Source organism: Triplophysa dalaica, chromosome 1 (genome assembly GCF_015846415.1).
Source record: "Triplophysa dalaica isolate WHDGS20190420 chromosome 1, ASM1584641v1, whole genome shotgun sequence".
NCBI classification, from domain to species: Eukaryota; Metazoa; Chordata; class Actinopteri; order Cypriniformes; family Nemacheilidae; genus Triplophysa; species Triplophysa dalaica.
This window is the reverse complement of record NC_079542.1, coordinates 5,677,058-5,697,909: the sequence shown is the minus strand read 5'-3', so window position 1 is coordinate 5,697,909 and position 20,852 is coordinate 5,677,058. Positions and strand designations below refer to the sequence as shown.

General features: G+C 36.9%; 1 protein-coding gene across 2 annotated transcripts; it reads left to right on the top strand.

Annotated features, from left to right (window-relative positions):
• The first annotated feature begins 457 nt into the window (after positions 1-457).
• Positions 458-11,432, top strand: hnf4b (hepatic nuclear factor 4, beta). Of its 2 annotated transcripts, none has more exons than XM_056749569.1 (11): positions 458-573; positions 1,335-1,501; positions 3,738-3,921; positions 4,425-4,519; positions 6,379-6,482; positions 6,875-7,024; positions 7,133-7,220; positions 7,319-7,471; positions 7,934-8,197; positions 10,600-10,719; positions 10,974-11,432. In XM_056749569.1, the coding sequence occupies exons 2-11, from the start codon at positions 1,387-1,389 to the stop codon at positions 11,099-11,101; spliced, it is 1,401 nt and encodes a 466-aa protein (XP_056605547.1). In that variant the 5' UTR covers positions 458-573; positions 1,335-1,386; the 3' UTR covers positions 11,102-11,432. The 2 variants fall into 2 exon arrangements, with proteins under 2 accessions (XP_056605547.1, XP_056605549.1); XM_056749571.1 differs by having other exon boundaries at positions 471-573; positions 1,346-1,501.
• The last annotated feature ends 9,420 nt before the right edge of the window (positions 11,433-20,852 follow it).

Genomic DNA, 20,852 nt, shown 5'->3' with positions numbered 1-20,852 from the left:
GGAATAGAAGAGAATGCTTAATATTAATTGATTTAAATTGATTTTTTTCTATTTTTATTAAATTAGATTATTATGTGATAAGACATATTGGATGGAAGATTATTTATCACTTTGAAAAAATCTGACCACCACACTATTACGTATAAACATTTAAAAAAACACATCCCTTGTAATGTTTGATAAAAGGCCATGTAATACTACAGCAGAAATACTGTACACTGTTAGGTTGTCACAGATAGGTTGATTCAAAAATCTATAGCACTCTGTGTTGATAACTAACAGTGAAACAGTGAAAGAGTTCACCATGATCTCATCTTAACACAAGAAAATCAAACTGAAGGGAAAGAATGTAACGCAATAGCACGTTATCACACTACCTTTGATCAATTGCACCGTTGACCTGATAGCAAATATACCAAAAGGGCAAAGTTTAACATAAACCCTACTGACTGTCCCTTTGAAAACGAAAATATGGAAAGTCAGCCACCAAAAAAAAACACCGGACAGAGTATCTGACTTATTCAACACACACTACCTATGGGGTAGTGTGCCGCTACTGACAAGGTCTTCAAGGTAAAGTTCACCCGAAAATATAAATTCTGTCATCATTTACTCACCCTGAGTAAATTTGTACTTTGTTCCAAATATCTTTCATTGTGTTCAGTAGAACAATGTTAGCAATTTTCAGTTCTGGGACTACCATAGAATGAAAAATTTATAGTCAAATATTCCCCAGAATGGTTTGCTGTCCTAAATTCTCCAAAATATCTAAACAAAAAAAATATGAAAAATTGTACTATGGTAGTGAAAGATGCCCCAGAGCTGAAAATTGCTATGTTCATATTTGCAAAATGATCCCTTTCAAGGAGAAGTTCTCCTTTTTACTGTTAAAATACTTTGCCCTAACCCAGACTAACACGTTGTTAAGCAAGGCATCTTTAATAAATTGATTTATTTTAGTAAAATTTCCCATAGAAGAGTAAGTCATGTTTACTTGTTTTAAAGCCCACCCCTTTATGATTCACTCTACAAAGATAAGAGAACACTCAACACACAAGCTCCTGGCAAAATCTCAGTCTCTCTTACACTCTTCATCTCCAATCTTGGACATTAAGCATCTTAAGAAAACCAAAGAAGTTTACTAGTTTAGTCACTTCGTTCGGGGAATTTGCGACGTGTGGCAGGCGACGGAGCTTAATGTCTCGAGAAAAACATCTACACGGTTGATGTTGAAATTTGAACATTTGACGCGTGTTTAAAAAGATCAACAATAACAGCACACTGATATGCCAAATCAGAATTGTTTACCAGCTCAGACTTAATCGGTCACAAAGTTGTTTCTCAGGTACGCTAAAGCAGTAGGCCAAATCCGAACCTTTGACTACCATGAAGATCTCAGGAGTTTCGCTGGACCTGAGCGCAACAGAATATGGAGTAACCCTGGACCCTACGTTCACCATGCTGGAGTTTGACGGTCTCCGTGTTCTCCCTGTACAAACAGGTACGTGTGACCTCTGCTATAATGACATACGGCACAATTCATGACACAACATGATGTTGTCTCGACTCTCTTTGTACCTAATGGATTAAACTTCACGGATGTAAAAAAACAAGCACGGCAATTCCGATGTTTAAAGCTGGCCTGAGAACAACCAGCATGTCTTCAACCTATAGACGTAAAGAATTGAGATGCAAGCCCCTTCTTCGGTTAAAAGCTTGGGACCATTTTCTCGTGACATGACATCTCAATGACACAGGGTCCTATGCCATGAGATGCCGCTACTTCAATTACTATCCGGCCATATGAGAAGTTTTCAAAGGCCTACACTTAAACCACTTCTAGCTTTCCATTATAATCTCATTTTCTCTACTCATTAGAAGCTCTGCTGAATCAGATGTACTGGATCCATCTTACCAAAGCATACATGCGTGGGTGGCAGAAGCATTGTAGACTCTTAATATAATATAACTGGCCTTTGAACCCGGAGGCGCTCTGTATGTAAGAGTATATTAGCTCTCGGAGCGGGTTTAAAGCGGTGAGTGGATTATTTGCATGCATTAAGCTCGATTCCTGCAGGTTAAGATGGTAAGACGCTCACCGAAGTGGGATGCAAAGCGGCGGCAATCAAATTCCGAGCGCAATTTAATGCAACACATGAGGAAATTGAATTAAAATTTAGCTAGCACTGCAAAATTAGCCGGGGATCGGCCGTAGACTCCCGTCTTTTCACTGACCACTTTAATTAAATGAAGTTTCTTCTTTCTTAAAAAGTAATAAGTGGAGACACTGACTCTTGAACTCATAGGTTTGGAGACATTTTCTTCAGTTGCATTAGAATTGCGAGTCTTTCTTTCTAGGAAGACATAAAGATGAAACATCATGCAAGATAGATAAAAAATGTCAGAGATTGTGTTTGCATGGTTCATTTACCATGCAAAAAACCTTGTTACACGGAAGTTTGAGACTTGTCGGGGTTCTCGCGTGCAGTTACGTCATCGTCAATAGTCTGTTTAGTGATTAAAAATGCAGTGGGTAAAAAGTCAGAAGCTGTATTTTTATCTTTTCTCATGTCCGCAGTAGCCTACCTGCATATGCAACAATAGTTCTTCATTTTGACGTTTCTAGCTGAACTGCATGGACTTTTATACGTTACTTTACTATTACTTCCATTTGGGACTTTTACTACTGCGCTTTTAGACATGCACACACAAACAAAACTGAGAGAAAACCTGTAAAGGCGTTTACATGCAGCGCAAAATCTGAGTAATGGGCAAAATCTATCTCTGCCGATCATTTTTGATTACTCTGTTTATGACCTTCCCCCGATTAAAGAAAACTGATTTACGCGTTTACATGCCCTTACATATATCAGCTTATAAAGCATCATCGGCGTAACACTGTGCATGCAAACCCCCTCACTGATAAGTTGTTACTGTAGTTGTGTTTATCTAGTGCTACACAGGTCTGAGTCGCTCGATCAGACCATGTGGACACATTGAGTTTTTCTCTTTAAAGAGATTGTTTACAGAGAGTTACACATGACTGAACTTTAAAGCAAATAGAGACAAAAAATTACAAATTACAGTCTCTGTTAAAAAAACTTTTAAGATGCATGTTACAAAACGGTCCCATTTGCTGAGATTAGTTACAGGGACAGTTCTTCCAAAAATAAAATTCTGTCTTCATTTACCGACCCTGAAGTTGTTCCAAATCTGTATCGATTTCTTTGGTCTGATGAAAACAGGGAAAGATATTTGGAAGAATGCTTGTAACCAACAGTTCTTGGCCACCATTGACTACCATAGTAAGAAAAATTACAATGGTAGTCAAAAGTTCCCCAGAACTGTTTGCTTTCCTACATTCTTCAAAATGTCTTCTTTTCTCTTCATCAGAACAAAGAAATGTATAAAGTATTTTTTTCTACCATGATAGTCTTTTTTTCATGTTAAAAAAATATAAAATCAGGGTTGTATTAGGCATGTCCCAAATTCTGCAAACATCATAGGAACTTTATATTGTAACTTGAGCGATGTATTATAATTAATTTAAACTCTTGATGTGGACAAATAACAATTTCAGAAGGATAAGTACCTCCTTTATCTTTTTAAAGAAAATCCTATTTTGTTTCCCATTCATGGAAAGTGCCACAAATAAAAATGTAAATAAAACGTCTACCATCTCTAATCGAATGCTGTCAGATGCTACAGACTATTTTGTTTACTCCTTTCCATTTAAGAGTCACTTATACTCAACCCAATGCCTGCATTAGTACCAACGCTCAGTCTCCAGCAGAACAGTGTGAATCTCTGTGCCATCTGCGCAGACAGGGCAACAGGAAAACACTACGGTGCGTCCAGCTGCGATGGATGCAAGGGCTTCTTCAGAAGAAGCGTACGCAAGAATCACGCCTACACATGCAGGTGAGAAAACACACACAGACTGATACGTGACTAGAATACAAACACAAATATTTTAATTCATCACATTTGCTGATATGGCTTCACGAAGGGGGGAAATTTAATTAGACATATGTTACAGCCTTAAAACTTATTACGTTCTTAGATACATTATATTTATCTATACAAGCTCCCCGAAGGTTAATTCGGGTCACGCTGGAAGTAACCATCCATAGGGGTGAGTCAGAACATCACAGCTGATTTCACAGCTCAGTCTATACAACGGAAATTTTATTTCACAGTTCCACAGGAGCTGACTGTTACACGGATTGTCTTCGTGGCAAGACCCCATCTATTAATGGTCACAGACGCTTGTGTCCTATGAAACAATCTGTGATCTGTGACCACCTTCATCAGAAACTGTACGAGTGTGACATGAAGTGTTCGATTGGATTGTTTCTCTCTCTCTGCAAATGTGAGAATTACAGCATGCAATGTGTGTGTGTGTGTGTGTGGTGTGTGTACAGGTTCAGCAGGCAGTGCGTGGTTGACAAAGACAAAAGGAATCAATGTAGATACTGCAGACTTCGAAAGTGCTTCAGAGCTGGCATGAGAAAAGAAGGTACATTATTATGAGACCTATTTTGCAAAGGTTTCGAAAAAGCCTGGACTAAACACAAACACAAGTTATTACTTCATCATTTTACTCATGATTCACTGATGCCTGTATCGCCCTTCGAGTGAGACTATACTTTACACACCAAAATAAAACATACAACATGTCTTCCAAATGTGCCTCTGACACAGCTAGAAGACATCTTGTTGCGTTTAAAGATGCCATCAATTTTAAAGATGAAACTGAGAGTTAGTAAATCAATCTCAACACAAACAAAAACAATTTCATGTTTTGACAATGAGATATGAGCTTAACTATTTATTCACTGAATGTTGCTCAGGCAAGCTCATGTTAATATCGCCAATGTTTTCCCTAAAGGAAAAAAGAAAAACAGTATTGAGTCATGAACTGCTCATTCTTCTATACAAGACTCGAAAAAGCCCAAAATGAGGTGTAGACTGAAAAAGTAGACAAAATAGCCAAAGGAAGACTGCACACTTCAACAATAAAAGTAAAAGACATCAAACCCAACGTCAGTAAATCAGGTGACTTTCTCTTTCAGTGTTAAAGTGTGCGGACTGTATTCATGTTTAGACGTATTGTTAGTACGGTCATAATAAGGGATTGCTCAACACTGACGTATTATAATAATATACATATCAATGATAATCTTTTTCTTCCGTTTTTATCAAATTCATGTGCTCCTACTAACTGTTGTTAAAGCTGTAACACATCAGGACAGCGACCCAAAACTCTGAACTGTCACAGACTAAGATTCTTCATCAATCAGCGATGAAGCAGCCATCGGGAAATATGTCACACAATAAGATCCAAAGATGCCAATTCTGCCCCATGACAAAATAAATATTTTACATTTCCCAAAATGTGCCAACAAAACTGTAAAACTCATTTTATCCTCTCCTCCAGTAAGATGCATGTGTTTTTGATTGTGCTACCCTGCTTGCGGTCCTCTGATCTCTGTTGCCCAGGGAGACACTGACAGGTGCACAGATGGCTTGCCATCGCCAATATTAAGCTTTGTTGCTTTTAAATCCAACAAAGAATATTTTGCATATCATAGTCCTTTTAGAAAGGCAAAACCAGACGCTCTAATAAGATATCATTCTTGAATCCGTAGCGTAATTTGACATTAAACGAATTAGCATGAAGTTAATGTTTCGTAGTCTCTAAATGATATAGCATTTTAATATATTTGTACTTTATAGAGAGAAAATGTAAGTACATTTTATGTATTTGCCATAAATAAATTAATCTTTATGCATAGAAACTGATTACAGATAGACAATTATTTTTACAGTGGGTAATCTTAATATCCTTCCCATGAAAAAATGTGCATACACATTTCTTACTAGTACTATGAATGATAATCTACGAATACAAACAAATGTCTTCATACTGTGGAAATGTGCAATAATATCATCATGTATTCTGTTTTCATTATTTTTCATAATTATACATCTTACTACAGTACAATAACTACTGACCAAATGCATGTAAAGCTGCTTTGCAACAATGCAAATGATAAAAGTACAATTATAAATAATAAAATGTTAAACATTTCTAGGTAAAAAATAGATAAAATAATAAAAATAAAGTTGAATTTTAGTAATATAATTAATTCTATATAATAAGATTTAATTGAAATAAAATTATTATTTAGATAAGACATAAATATATTGACTCATATGATACAATGTGAAAAAACATTGGCTGGACTCTGGAGAATGACATCACACAGCCGAAAAAAAATAATGTGTAATATCTCAAAAACCTTTTATCTGGAAACCCATCAGGTAAACTGAAGCAGTAATAAATATTCACTGATATTTCCTTGCATCTTACAGCTGTCCAGAATGAGCGAGACCGTATAAGCAGTCGCCGAGAAGCCCAAGGAGTGGGGACCCTCACCATCGATGTGTTAATGCAGGCAGAGGCCTGCACACATCAGGTAAACTTACTATCAACATCCACTGTTCATACCTTTTAGATAATACTGATAATTGTTTCCTCAAGTCATTTTAATTTCTTTAGAGCTATAAGGCGGCAGAAGCTGTACTAGACTGTGTGAATACAGTCACGGTTGAAGGGTGTTGTTATTTTTCAAGTTAGTAAAAATTATTATCAGCAACCCTTCCATAAACATTAGTCCCTGACATGTAAACACGACATGCTTCAAAACCACAAACAAAAATGATAAGCTACGAAAGATAACAATAGTGGGTCTGTGAAAAGGTTGTAAATAAACAAACATTGACCAAGCAGCATCCGCTAGTACAGCTCTTATATAATAGCCTGTATATAAAAGTCCTACAATGGTCTCAGTCATTATGTTTTCTACAGCATCCCTCTCTTAACCCTATGAGGAACATCAACGCTAAGAAGATAGCCAACGTAGGAGACGTGTGTGAATCTATGAAAGAGCAGCTCCTCCTCCTAGTGGAATGGGCGAAGCGCATCCCTGAATTCAGTGAGCTTTCAGTGGATGACAGGGTAGGTCTACACCTGAACTTGGACTTGTTTGATCATTTGCTATTGATTTTCTGTTTGATGTGGGCAATAAGAGCATCACGCTGTCTGTCTGTTCATATCTGTGCACAGGTGGCACTGTTAAGAGCTCACTCAGCAGAGCACCTCATCTTAGGGGTCACTCGTCGTTCGCTGCCCTACAATGACGTTATTCTGCTTGGTAAAGAAATACAGTGAAATATCAAACCACTTTTAAATCTATATAGACTACTGAAGCTATAAGAAACCCAGATCTGACAGTAGATTGTCTTTTTGCAGGAAATGACTTCATCATTCCTGTAAGAGGCGTCGAGCTGGAGATGTCTAAACTAGCGACTCGTGTCTTGGAGGAGCTGGTGAGACCTCTGAAAGAGCTGAGCATCACAGACACTGAATTTGTCTGCCTCAAAACCATCGTGTTCTTTGCTCCAGGTGAGTCAGGGATCATCGAGACACGGTGGTTCACTCCTGGCACAACATGCCATCTGTGCCAGGTGCTCTTCTACTTGTTCCTGGCATGATTTGCTTGTACGGTCTTTAGTTTCATGCTGCTTCATTGGGATCTATTAATATCTGGAAAACAGTTCTAGACTTTACTCCTTGTTGGCCTCATGTCTTGATTATAACACCGGGGCCAGGTCGGTCAGTGAGACCAGACATCTGTCCAATGAGTTTAAATGTCTGTCTGAGATTGCAGCTTAGACAAATATACATTCCTTGCAGACAACCGTGCACAAAATCGCAAAGACACACAAACAAAGCTGTGATCTTAGTTCTACTCTCCATACGTTATATGACAAACGTTATCTCAGATAAATGTGATACAGTAAATCCCTCCACAAGCACAGATTTATTTTTGTACACCTATGCCACTGCATCGTCTCTATGTTTTAGATTGTCCAGGACTGCATTGCTCCCAGGCGGTGCGCCAGTTGCGATTTCAGGCCCAGCTGCTGCTGGATGAGGCCACGAGCGAGCAGCGAGGGCGGTTCGGAGAGCTTCTGTTGTTGCTAACCACTCTTCAGAGTGTGGCCTGGCAGATGGTGGAACAGCTGCAGTTAGTGCGTCTGCTGGGCAAAGCCAACGTGGACAGCTTGCTTATGGAGATGCTACTTGGAGAAGAGGCGGCCAGAGGGTCGGAATCACTGCATGTCCCAGGTACAAAGATGGCCAAATCCTCTAAAATTTGTTTCGGTCCCATAACCCAAGAACAATGACACTTAGTATAGTGTAGTTAAAGTGCTCTATTTTCACACATTTAGTTTGTACTTAATATACAGGGCACTGAAAAAGTGAAAGAGACCATTCAAATATACCTTTAAGCAGCATTTCTAGATGTATTGTGGCCATTCCAGTCCAGTGTCTGTTGAATTTAAACCAAATCAAACCTCAGGAGTGACAAAGTCATCCAACAGCAATGTGAAAGACTGACAGAATCATCAGACACATGAAAACTGTGTGAAAAATCCAGATCATCACATAAAAATATTAACTTTTTCTAAATACATGTACAAATATAACAGTTGTTTTGCTAAAATGTAAATTTGCTTTATTTGCCATATTTGAGGTCTTAAAAAAAACAGACATTTTTGCATTTCTGCAAATAGAAACAATATTTTAGTTAAATATAATACACATAGTAATTTTACATGGTAAATTCAGAAAAACAGAAAAGTTTTTTTTGAAATGGTCTTTTACTTTTTCCACGGCCGTTTTTTATTTTGCTCTTTTTAACCTGGGAGGAGAGAACAACATTAAACTACTGTATACTTTGATAGTCGCTTCTTCTATACAGCAAATGGTAATAAATAGGCTACAAACTGAGTGTCAATATCTATCAAGTCTAAACAAAAGGAATGGTGTTTATATAATAAATAAACCAAACAGGACGGATATAATATTTGAAGAGTTTGGTTCCAAAATGGAACGTAATTATGTTTTTATTGTGTTTTATTTTATAACTGTATTTGTTCAGTTATTATGGCTTAAATCAAAACAAACCAATTCCTGTTTGATTGATATTAATTGTAATGCACGATTAAAAAACATGATTTTTTTAAAATAAAAATAAAATTAAGAAAACATCTAAGTAAACTAAATCCCATGAGATAACTTTTTTTGAGGGAACACAGTTTCTGCCAATCTCATATCAATCTTGAGTATCTATATAGTAGTATTGCATTTAGTAATAGTATATAGTTTGATCAAACTTACAAAAGAGAGACACAGCTGTACGCCTATTTCTGGAAAAGATGAGCTCCTGGAGCCAGGCAGAACTAAAGGACGATAACACAATAGACCACAATACATCCCTTTGTGTTTTTCTGACCACGCCATCCATCTCGAAATCCACCTTTATATCCACTGTTTATACGTCATCCATCACTGAAATGTCGTAAACAAACACACGTCAACTTCTCTCACTACCACAAGAGTACGAGCTGCAGCTTCAGGCCCTAAGCGCAGCCAATCTTGAAAAAGCGCAGCCAATCTTGACAAAGCGCAGCCAATCTTGACAAAGCGCAGCCAATCTTGACAAAGCGCAGCCAATCTTGACAAAGCGCAGCCAATCTTGACAAGCAGGTCTTCCTATCGCTCGTTGGTTGGAGCGTGGGCCGGCTCTTTCTTTTGCCTTGCTGTGGGCATGCTTTTCCGGAGATTCGCCAAATATAAGGAATAGGATCCGTGTTAGGAACCAGGGATCGAGACTTGTTAAAAACTTCCCGAAACAAGATTGAGTGCTGAGGGAGTGTATCAACTCGTTTTTTAACAAGTTGACCAAGTTAACCACGAGATGCCAGCACGTTCAACACTGTAGAGTAGTCAGAATGCATGAAATAGCATGTTACCCGATCTTCAAAAGCACAAAATCAAAACATGTAAAACACTATATATGTTAATGCAGTACACGTAATGGCAGCTTAACTGAATAGGATTAAATAGACGTCATAACGTAAAAAAACTAACACATCTAGTACATAACACCTAGTCCTATTAAGCGAATCCGAGTTTTGCAATATAGCCTACCTGTCTTCCTTTTTTTGGCATGCCACATATACCTTATCACCCCTAGTGCATATCAAACATATTTTAAAATCATAAACAAATTACGTTAGGAGCCACATGATCTTTCTATACATCAAAAGCAAATAATTTATCAATAATTAATTCTCCCTTGAATTTCTTAAAAGAAACATGCGAGACGACCCTCCTGAGCAACGAAAGAGCCATCTTTGAGCAATATTTTGGGTTGCCATACGGCTGATTAAGGCCAAGTCTTAGGTTTAGGCAAGTAGTGGTGGTCCTGTACCTCATGTAGAATCAGACTTTCCCCAGCATAAACTTTAGTGAACTCAGTCAGAGCTGGTTAAGATTCAACAAGAGATCTCGGTCCAGAGTCCGTCAGTCTCTAAGCTCTCAGGTTTAAGATAAGACTCAACATCAGTCCTTTGAATTGAGGCTCTCTCTCTGACTTTCCTACAGTTTAGGTCTGAACTGGTTGAAAGTGGAATAATGGTATTAACAAGTAAGTGTGTTCATCTCTTTCTGCCTCTCTGTAGACTCAAATCCCGAGCCACTTATATTCACCACACCGACAGAGCCGGTTCTCACCAGAGAGATTCTGCCAGAGCATATCACAATGCCTAACTTCACCTCAGTCATCCACCCAGTACCCTCCTGTGAGTATCCAGAGCTCACAGACACGTTGACAAACTATCCGTTTGAAGGAAAATAGTTATTTTATGTGTTCCTAATGATCACTTTGTTGAGCAATGGAAAGGTCATTTGTTATACATTCAGTGCTGATAAAATGTATAGATCGAACTCAAGTCACCCTGTATAAAAGCATCTGGCTAATACATTATGAAAATGTACTTAGTTTAAAAGACTTTTGAGTATTAATGTAACTTTTTGCCTGTTCTGATCCCAACAGCTCTGCCCGAAGAGCCCTTGCTACCCACACATGCTGTGCCTGAGGTCTTCACACATGGACAACCAGCAGACATGCCAAGAGAAATGGCCAACAGTCTCGCCATCCCAACTGTCCACACATGCCTTTAACCAAAGTTACTGAACAGTGACAGTCACATACACACACTGGAAAATGTCCTACGGTATACTGTAAACCCAACACACTCATAACACTGATATACACATGTGCAGACAGACACTAAAAATAGGAAAGCCACTGTTATGTACACAAAAGAAAGGAAAGAGTTATAATTCAACTTCTGATGACTGTAAAACAATTCAAATATTTCAATCTAAGCAATACATTTCATTACACTTAAAGAAGGTTGTGTGATGCTCTAACAGTGTGAATATTTTACAGTGAGTGAAAAATTAACAGACAATAAAGTTTTTACGCTATATAAAATACCACCTAATGAGATCACTGGTTGATGATTGTCTAATTTATTGGATGGTGACATGGCAGGGGAGCGTCCATAAACATCAAAATACAACAAATAGTGTATAATGGGGTTCATGGTTCAATCTGATACCACGTCACATGTGATGAGGAACGGTTTGACTATATGTATAAACAGACTTCTGATTTCTTCACTTTTTAAAATATCACTGAGGAATGGTCTGTTTGCCTAAATATAGAGTGCCATATATAAAATCTCACTTGTTAAAAAACCTGTAAACAAAGGAATATACTTTTTTGTACGTTGCTTATTTTAGACTTATATTTAATAATAAGAATTTATTAACGAAGATATTTTAACGTTTTCGAAATTAAAATTTGGCTTATGCTTATATTTGTTTAATCCTTCAGGATAAATATAATTTCCACTCTCAACCGTAACGCAAAACACTGCATTATCAAAACACAAACGCGAGAGGGCGCCAAACGCCTACTTACTTCTTGACACTGACAGGCAACGCAATAAAATGCTTTCCTTTTTATGATTTAATTCCTTTTGTCTTGTCTGACTGGGTTATAAATTTACAACAAGGTATGAAGCTATTATAAAGTTGCATTTACTCCAGACAAACAATTAAAAAAATAATTTGTACAGTTTGTAAAGGCTAGGGGACTTTATACACATTTTATGAGCGGCCCACTTAAGCAAGAAATATTTGTTGTTAAATATGTTTTAACATACACAAACGTTGGAACAAAAAGCAAACAACATAACTTTTAAAACTAAATCGAAATGTTAAACCTTACACAGGCCTATATTTTCAACATTAGATAAACTGCAACGCTCGTCAATGTCACTTTCTACTTAGCCGTCCAATTACAGTTAAAGAGAGGCGGGGCAAATACCACACCGACCAATCGACATGCTTATCGTCCGCAAGATCGTAACTTTGGAGTTAATGTTATTTGCTAACATCGATATCGTTTAATTACGTCTTTACATTTTCATATCCAGAAAACAACCTGTAAAATAAATACTAGTAACACACACATTACTTCCGGCCATATTCCGTATCATAGCAAACAAAGCGTATCGGCTGAAAAAACATTTTGCGCACACAAGGCCAAAGATCGTGTTACAATGAACACCCGTAATGGTTCTACCTGACTCATCATCTGAACAGCACGGAGTGGGTTAGTCCATACATTAATGAAGTAATGGAAGAAGAAACATTTGTACCCTTGGCAACAGTAGCCACAGAGATATCTGTCAAAATAACTAAAAACAGCTCGTGAAAACTTTTTTAACAAGACCTCTTTTGTCGCAAAACGATGATTTCATGAAGCCGCACACTTGCAAAAATAAGCGTAACTAGCGAACTACATGCTCCAATTGAATCGCGTCAAGTTCAAACTCTAAAGACAAGTCTTATTGAAAGTCAAAGACGCCAAAAATATAAGATTGAATTTGGAGTATTATTAAAGAATGTAGAAGTTAATATGAACAATGCAAGTTATAAATAAACGACAGCCCTATCCCAACCTGTTGAGTTTTACACAGGTGCGACATCAAAAGATTACTTAATTAAGATACAGAGTTTTATACAAACTGAGTCCACTAAGTTCGTTTATATTCATTCTTGGCCAACGAATACACATGCAAAACAAGCAGAGCAGAAGCAGACTAGAAACCATTTTGCTTACTTCAAGTACCTGGTGGTGGCGACAGGCCGGAAGTGCATCATTCGTAGAGCACTGTTGGGAGGCTCCGCAGTTTCATTATATCTTATTTGCACTGAATAGTTTTTTTACTTATTTAACTTTAAATCAACGCCAGCATATTTTTCTACAATGAACTGTCATGAATAAATAGTTAAATACACTTAATTAAAATAAATCAACGTAATACAATTATGGATAAATAATGGATAGGCCTGATCAGAATGAATATTGCGCTTGCATAGCCTACTGTTGTCATTCAAAACGTAGGTCTTTTAATAATAAAGTGCGCTAGACCCTTAGGTTGAAATAATTTGGTTTGAAGATCTTCAATATCAAGTCGGTCAATGAAGCAATGAACATCAAGCAATGAATCCAAACCATTCAGTTTACCTTATTCTATATATGTCCTACTTAAATAGGCCTATCCAAATCATTGTATTATTGCGAGACCAAGCATACTTGTGTACAACAGAGGAGTAAAATGGTTTATCTTTTATTGTCTAGGTTTATTTAATGCTTTTCAAAGAATTAACCACAGCTTTGATTCAAGGAATCTCTCTCTTCATCAGGGCGGCTGACTGTTGCTGAAAAGCTGTTCATCTTTCTCTAAGGACTCTCCAGCTGGTTGCTTTTCACTCTTTCTCAGTACTCTGGGCTTTTCCATGCTGCTTTAGTCAGTCTTTGCTGTCATTGGAAAAAGGAGTGAATAAATGACAAACCACACAGTCCACTTAAGCACAAACCGGGTCTTTCAGAGAGCCCGTCGCACTTATTGACCCAAAGGCATGCGTCTTTAAGACCTGTAAGGTTGCTTTTTATTTGGATACAACTTGTAACAAGTCAGTGACATTATTCCTTTTCATATCACATGGATATTAAAATGTTAATGAACAGCTCTTGAAATAAGTAGAAAATAGCTTCATTACAAAACATGTTATTTTATCCAAAATGACTTTGGTACAAGGTAAAAGAAGAAACTTCATTATTTACCTGCATGTTCATTATTTTAGCAAAAATTGAAAAAGACCTTTGATGGTTTTGAAGTTTTCACTATCGTAATTTCAAAGAAATTAGGGAGGCTGGCTAGACAGCTTCCCCTATTTCTTAATTTCCTGTTTTCACACCAAAATTCCCATATCACACTCGCCGTGTCTCTCATATTTCTTCAATAAAAGAGTTAGACCCATGTTAATCCGGATGAAGTAATAGTCATGAATCACAGACATTAGTCAGTAGCCCAATAAAAAAAAAAGTAAAGTATATATGTTACATACTATACAAATATATACCGTTTAAATGTGATTAAAAGGTTCAAATTTGAAACATCAAAATACTGAAAAATATTTTCTGCCTCGTGTAAATGATTTTGGGATAGTACAGTTACGGTATATTTCAATTTTTTTTTACACATTATACGAATGGGATGTACTTGGGCTTTTCTAACCAACTGTGTAATTTAAGTTACATAACTCATTTATGTTTATTCTGAGTTTACATTAAACCAATTTCTGTCTTTTCCTATTCCAGCACAGTAGCCGAAAGGTGCAGATAAATCTATATGTGCAGATGTTTCTGGGGGACTAAAGGTCAAAAGACAAACAAATATCTTATTTCATTAGTGCCAACAAATGCTGATTCTTAATCAAAATGGAGATCAAAAGCAAATCTGCTTGTGGAAAACTTTGGAGACATGATCCATCCTCGGCTTGTGTACATCCCCAGCTGTCTTACTGTACTTAACTGGAGTGAGTCATCTGTCCCGGCTTTTGCATCTTTATCCATGTGTTTGAAAAAGGCTCACAGCATAATATTTTAAACCAAAGAATGTTTGGGAGATTAGATTAGAAACAGAATATTTTGCTCATGTTTTAATTTTTTTTGTAAAACCGGTGGTGGCTGATAAAGCATGTATTCCAGGTGTTTCTTATACAGTAGCATATGTCTTGATTTTATATTAAGCACTTTAATGTAAGAGCACTGCTGTGCATGTTTGTGTGTTTGTTGCTTGGCTTTATTTTATTCTGAATATTTTATTTGTTGAAAAAGAGTAATTTAGAAAAGAAATGGTATGTAAATGTTACCTTTTATAGAAAATATGAACAGAAAAGCAATGTGCACCTTTTCATTGATTTTCTTAAAAATACAATTTGTTGCATAACAATGCAAGTTTATTTAAATACTTTCTTATTTTATTGAATTATTGATTCATAACACATTTGGCATCACCCGTCCCCATCTTTCTGAACTGTGTTACATACTAAATCAGTCATATTCTTCATAAAGGGCTGTTTGTTCTGCGTAAATGGAGGACCATGAGATCATAAAGATGTTTTACGTCAAATAAAAAAGATTTATTGAGTAGAAGCTAGTGCCTTTCAGTAATAGTAATATTGAGCTTTGCATGAATCCTCATTGAAGTTAGGCTTTATATACATATTTTTTATTGTATACATTTTTCTTGGAGTAAGATGTCACATTGCTGAAAAATCTCACTCATTCTAAACTTGGACAGTAAAATCTGGTTTCAATTTAATAGACCTTTAAATAGTGTTTAGCTTCTATATAGAAGTGAGTACATCAAAACAATTTCCCAAAAGTTAAAACAAGACATGGTTCAAGAGACAGCTGGAAAAATGTATGTGTCTCTTTCTGTATGTGTCTCTTTCAAAGACAAAATGCATGGTTAGGCCTCCTAAAGCCCGACATATTAAAGACTACACACTGACATCACAGCGCTGAGAGTACAGTCACCATGGCTAGCAGAAGATGCCAAGCTAGAGAGATGTTAAAAGCTGACCCGAAATCAAGCATCCCAGAACCACAGAAACCATAGTGGACTTGGACACTATCATGAGTCTCTGCAGGTGCCAGGGAAAGACAGGGACCAGAGCACACAGACAAAGACATGGTCAACTAGTTTTATTAAACTCTGCTGATCCATGTCATAAACAGCTCTGCTCTGAAGATATCCTCCATTCTTAACAACCAGCCCACATAAACACCAATATCACTTTCTGAAAGTCAACTTTAAACCTGCATAAAATATAGCTCTCTAAATTAATATAACATTTTGTGCAGGGACCTAAGTAACAATGTCATGTGATGACAAATGAAAGCCAACTTTCTAGACTAAGAGCAGTAGATTCAGAGGATGATGTTTGCACTGAAGAAATAATAAAGGTAAAAGACTTGGTAAAAGACAAAATAAAACAAGACTATTTTCTCTGTTTATAATGGCATGGTAAGCGGGTAGACGTTTTTGCCGTCCCTGTCTGGCCCCTGTCATAACTGACAGCATCTCCTACTGTAAAATGAATTTATGACAGGAAAACCATTGCTTAACTGAAGCATGCCCACAGTTATGACCCACATTAAACAGCAAAAAAATTCATCTTGTTTTAAAGGTCCAGTGTGTAATGTTTTTTGGAGGATTTATTGACAGAAATGCAATTTAACATACATAACTATGTCTATATAATATACTTATGTGTATATACCAACTATACAGAGGTGTATAAAGACCTTACATAATGAAGCGTTATGTTTTTATTACCTTTATTTCTACAAACACTGTGGGTCCCCTTGCATGTAATTCACCATGTTGTTTCTACAGTAGTTTCGTAAATACGCTGTCTACTTCGTCAAAGAAGTGGAAACACGACAACATTTTCGTTCTGTGAGAGCCGCGGTAGAGATTTGAAAGGGAGGGGTGTTGTGAGCCGTTAGTTGCAATTCGTTACCTCACCACTAGACACCTCTTAAATCTCCACATTGCTCCTTTAAACGGGAAAAGGGGTGAAATATCATTCTTGCCTGTTATTGGATGAGAAAACAGGTAGCTGTAATCTGTTTTTGTTAGCTTAGTTATATAACCAGACAACAAAATTGCTACTCTTTTTTGTTTTTATAAAGCAAACCCAAATGGGTTGAATTGAGAAAACAAATGAGATTACTTGTATATATACTGAATATATGAAGAAGCAAAGCAAATTGTTTTTATGATTAGGTCCTAGGTTGATTATAAGTCATTAAAACTAAAACGTGAGAAATATATGAGCTTTGATATCATAAAATAATGTTTTTATCAAAGACAGCTGAAAGAGGGAATGTGAATGAGTGAGAATCATTTTGTGATTATATCAGTACAAATATCAAGGTGGTTATAGTTTATCATCCTCCTGTAATCCCTTGTCATTCCATTCCTTTAATGCACATCTGGTTTTATCAATAGCTAAAACTTTCAGTCTTAAAGAGCTTTACTTAATTATATAAGTGTGATATTTTTAGTTTTCTTCCTCGCCAGTAAGCAGTCTGAGATTTTATGAGATGGAACTGGCAATACGCTCATCACAGCACGTACTGTAACTCCAGATTTCACACACTGTGTGCAACTATCACAACCTACTTAGACTGTCTGAATTGCATTGTCAGTGCTGCTTCAGACTCAAACACTTCTTTGGACGTCCCATTTGACTGTGTTCCTTGAATGAATATGTATTTTGGCCAGTTTGTCGAGAGGAACACTATAAATTATAAAATCCGAGCAGTGTTATTGACAACACAGGGGCAGTTATGTTTGATCCGACATGGCTAGAATGTGTGTTCAGTGTCTTCCTAATGTTTTCACCAGGCCATTCACAACACCGTTTCTGCACTAACATGTATGGACTTGGCAGACACTTTTACCCAACGTGATTTACAGTGCATATAAATTATGAAGTTTACATGTGCAGTCAATTTCGTAACATTTGTGTTGTGTGACACACATGATGATTGAGCCTTAAAGGTCCAGTGTGTGAAATTTAGCGACATCTAGCGGTGAGGTTGTGAACTGCAACCAATGGCTCACTCCCCTCTCCCTTGCGAAGCACTACGGAGGCTGACACAGGACTAATATGTCGTCATGTTTTTGCTTCTTTTCCGAAGGATATAACGTATTTACGATACTCTCTGTAGAGCAGTTTGTCCAATTACATTATTTTATCATTTTGTCAATCCAAACTTGTAAAACATTCTTTCTTCTGAGCACACAAAGGGTGATGTTTTGTGGCAATAAAATGGAAGTCCGTGGGGGTTGGGGAGGTTTTTTTTTTTGGTTGCCAACGTACAGGTTCCGAACGACATGAACGTGAGCACACAATAAAAAATCCTATTTGGTTGAAATATCAAATTCTAGCACATGGCCAAATCTGTAGCTTTATGCACTTAATTTCTAATACATTTACTGATTCATCAATGTAGTGAATTTGAAGACGTATAACCTTCCTGCAACCTCTAACTCATATTCTCAATCTCTTCTGCACGTACACACTCTCACACCTGATGAGGCAGTTTAGGGGGTGAGTCTTGGCATGATACTTTGGCTTCACTTGAGGTCTTCAGCACACCTGATTACATACAGAGCAACCCCAGAGGAAGAAATGTGCACCAGCAAAGAGGCCACAGGCGAGAAGAGTACTTTTCCACTCAGGCAGTTTCAGCTAGGTTGTTAAAGACCAAATTGCTACTAAGAATTAACATGAACATAGTTAATACATAAAGCCTTTCTTGTTCAGAATACATAACGTTTTTCATGCAATGTACATAAATATATATATTTTTTTTTCATGCCAACACTATTTCAAAACTATTATGTGAGGTGGCTTTATACCTGGATTTATATGATCTAATGCATAACTTTTGATACTGTCAACTTGCCTTTCACCCAAGTGATGTTAGGTTTAGGTAAGTTTTTATTTTACTTTTTATTCACTGCACAGTTTCAGACAAAATCATCAACTCAGAAAATAGTTATTGTTTCCTGTAAGATCAACCAACAGATTTACATTTATTCCTCACACCCTCAATTTCATCCCCACAGCATATATACAACATAAATCTACTCGACACTCCTAGCTGTGAAAATGTCTGAATCAAATATCAAATCCAAAGTCATCACCGAGAGACTTTTACCAATACGTCGCCTTGTAATTACAAGCTTCTATCTGAGTAGTTTTGAGATATGGATGTCTTTCAAATAGTAGAAATGATATGAGGAACAAATCTCTTTTATACGTGAAAAAGACAGACACTCTAAATCTATTCAAGCAACACAAACAATTTTCTTATAACATTTGTTGAAACATCAAATTAGTTTATAATAATGTGTAAAAAAGGTACATTTACATGGTTATCATGACACTTATTTCATATTTTAGGATGCTTTTTTCTTGTAAAAATTAAACTTAAAAGGCCGTGCTAACTGTTATATCGTTTTGTTTACTGAAGGATGGACGGATCATATTATCATTTTAAATGGATGAGTATGGCTGAAAAAACATAATAATGTTTATTTTTGTCATCAAGACTCTTGACGTGGTTGACTATTTGGTAATAACTGCATTCTGAGAGTCTATGTAAATACAGTCATTAAGAAGCAAGCGCTGCTGGCTAGTGTTGTGTCTATAAATATATACAAAATATCTCCTCAACAAAACCTAAAACAAAACAAAAACACCATTGTTTGAACTGCTCTCTTTAACAAGAGTAAAAAGTCAACCTTGAGGTTTCTTTAAACTTTGTTTTGTTTTGTTTTCCTCAGATATTCCACTGTCACTGAGGAGTCCGGTCACATGACCAAGAAAGCTGATCCTGATTGGTCCTCAGCATCAAATAATAATTTGATTTTGTACATAGAAGCTTCTTGTTTTCTTAAGAAAAGTCCCAAAATGCACTTCATTTAAAAAAACAAACATGGTATAATCTAAAAAGACTAGAAATATGTGAATAACTCAATTTTGACCAAAATGTCAGATAAAACCTTATAATGCCAAGGTGATAGGAAAACAAACGGGAAGAATTATTACTGCGTTTGGCAGACCACCAAATCATCTTAAATTCAAGCATCCCATAACAACTAAACGTGGAAATGTGTCGTAAAAATTCCTCACATATCTGTTATTTTTGTTTCTCTTCCAAAATGAATACAACAACTCTAAATCTCGGTCCTATTTGAAGCAGTAAAAGATGAATGTCGGCACACTCTCTCCTAGAGCCAGGAAAGAGGTTTTACTGCAAGCATCCTCATCTCTCTCCAGAGAACTGATAACCGGGACTTACTGTTGTGGAAAAATAAAGCCTTCTGCGGAACACGAGTAAATCAAAACTACTTCACGAAAACAAAATTCAAAGGGGGCAAGGATGGGGAAAGCATCTCAGATTCGCTTCACAGCGTATGTTAGATATGGATGTTTAGTGCGAACTGCCGTCTGTCCCTTGTTTCTTCTCTCAAGCTGAACATGTTGGTTAATCCAAGAAGGCAAAATTTGGCTGAAGCGCAGCTGTTGGCTCTTCCTTTGTGCATGTACGTCAGCGGCCCGTTCTGTGACTCTTTGCCCGTGTGGGATGGGTGGGTTTTAATCCCCAGGGAATTAGAAATATGAATCAACAAAGTTGTGGCATTGAGCCCCTTAAAGAACCAATGTCTGCAATGACCAAAACATCTCCACAGACGTCAAAACACACCATACATAAAGATAATTTATGGTTCGGTGAGACGACTCCAGTTTCACCTCTTGAAGTCATATGCTTTATCTAACTATATGCTGTTGAACAAATAAAACAATCCACCGCCAACACGGTTAAAATTAGTAAATTACAGCTTGAGGGAATGGAAAACCATGTTCTGTGTGTTTGAAGCCACTGGAATAGGGAGGGAGCGATCCTACTCTGAATCAAACC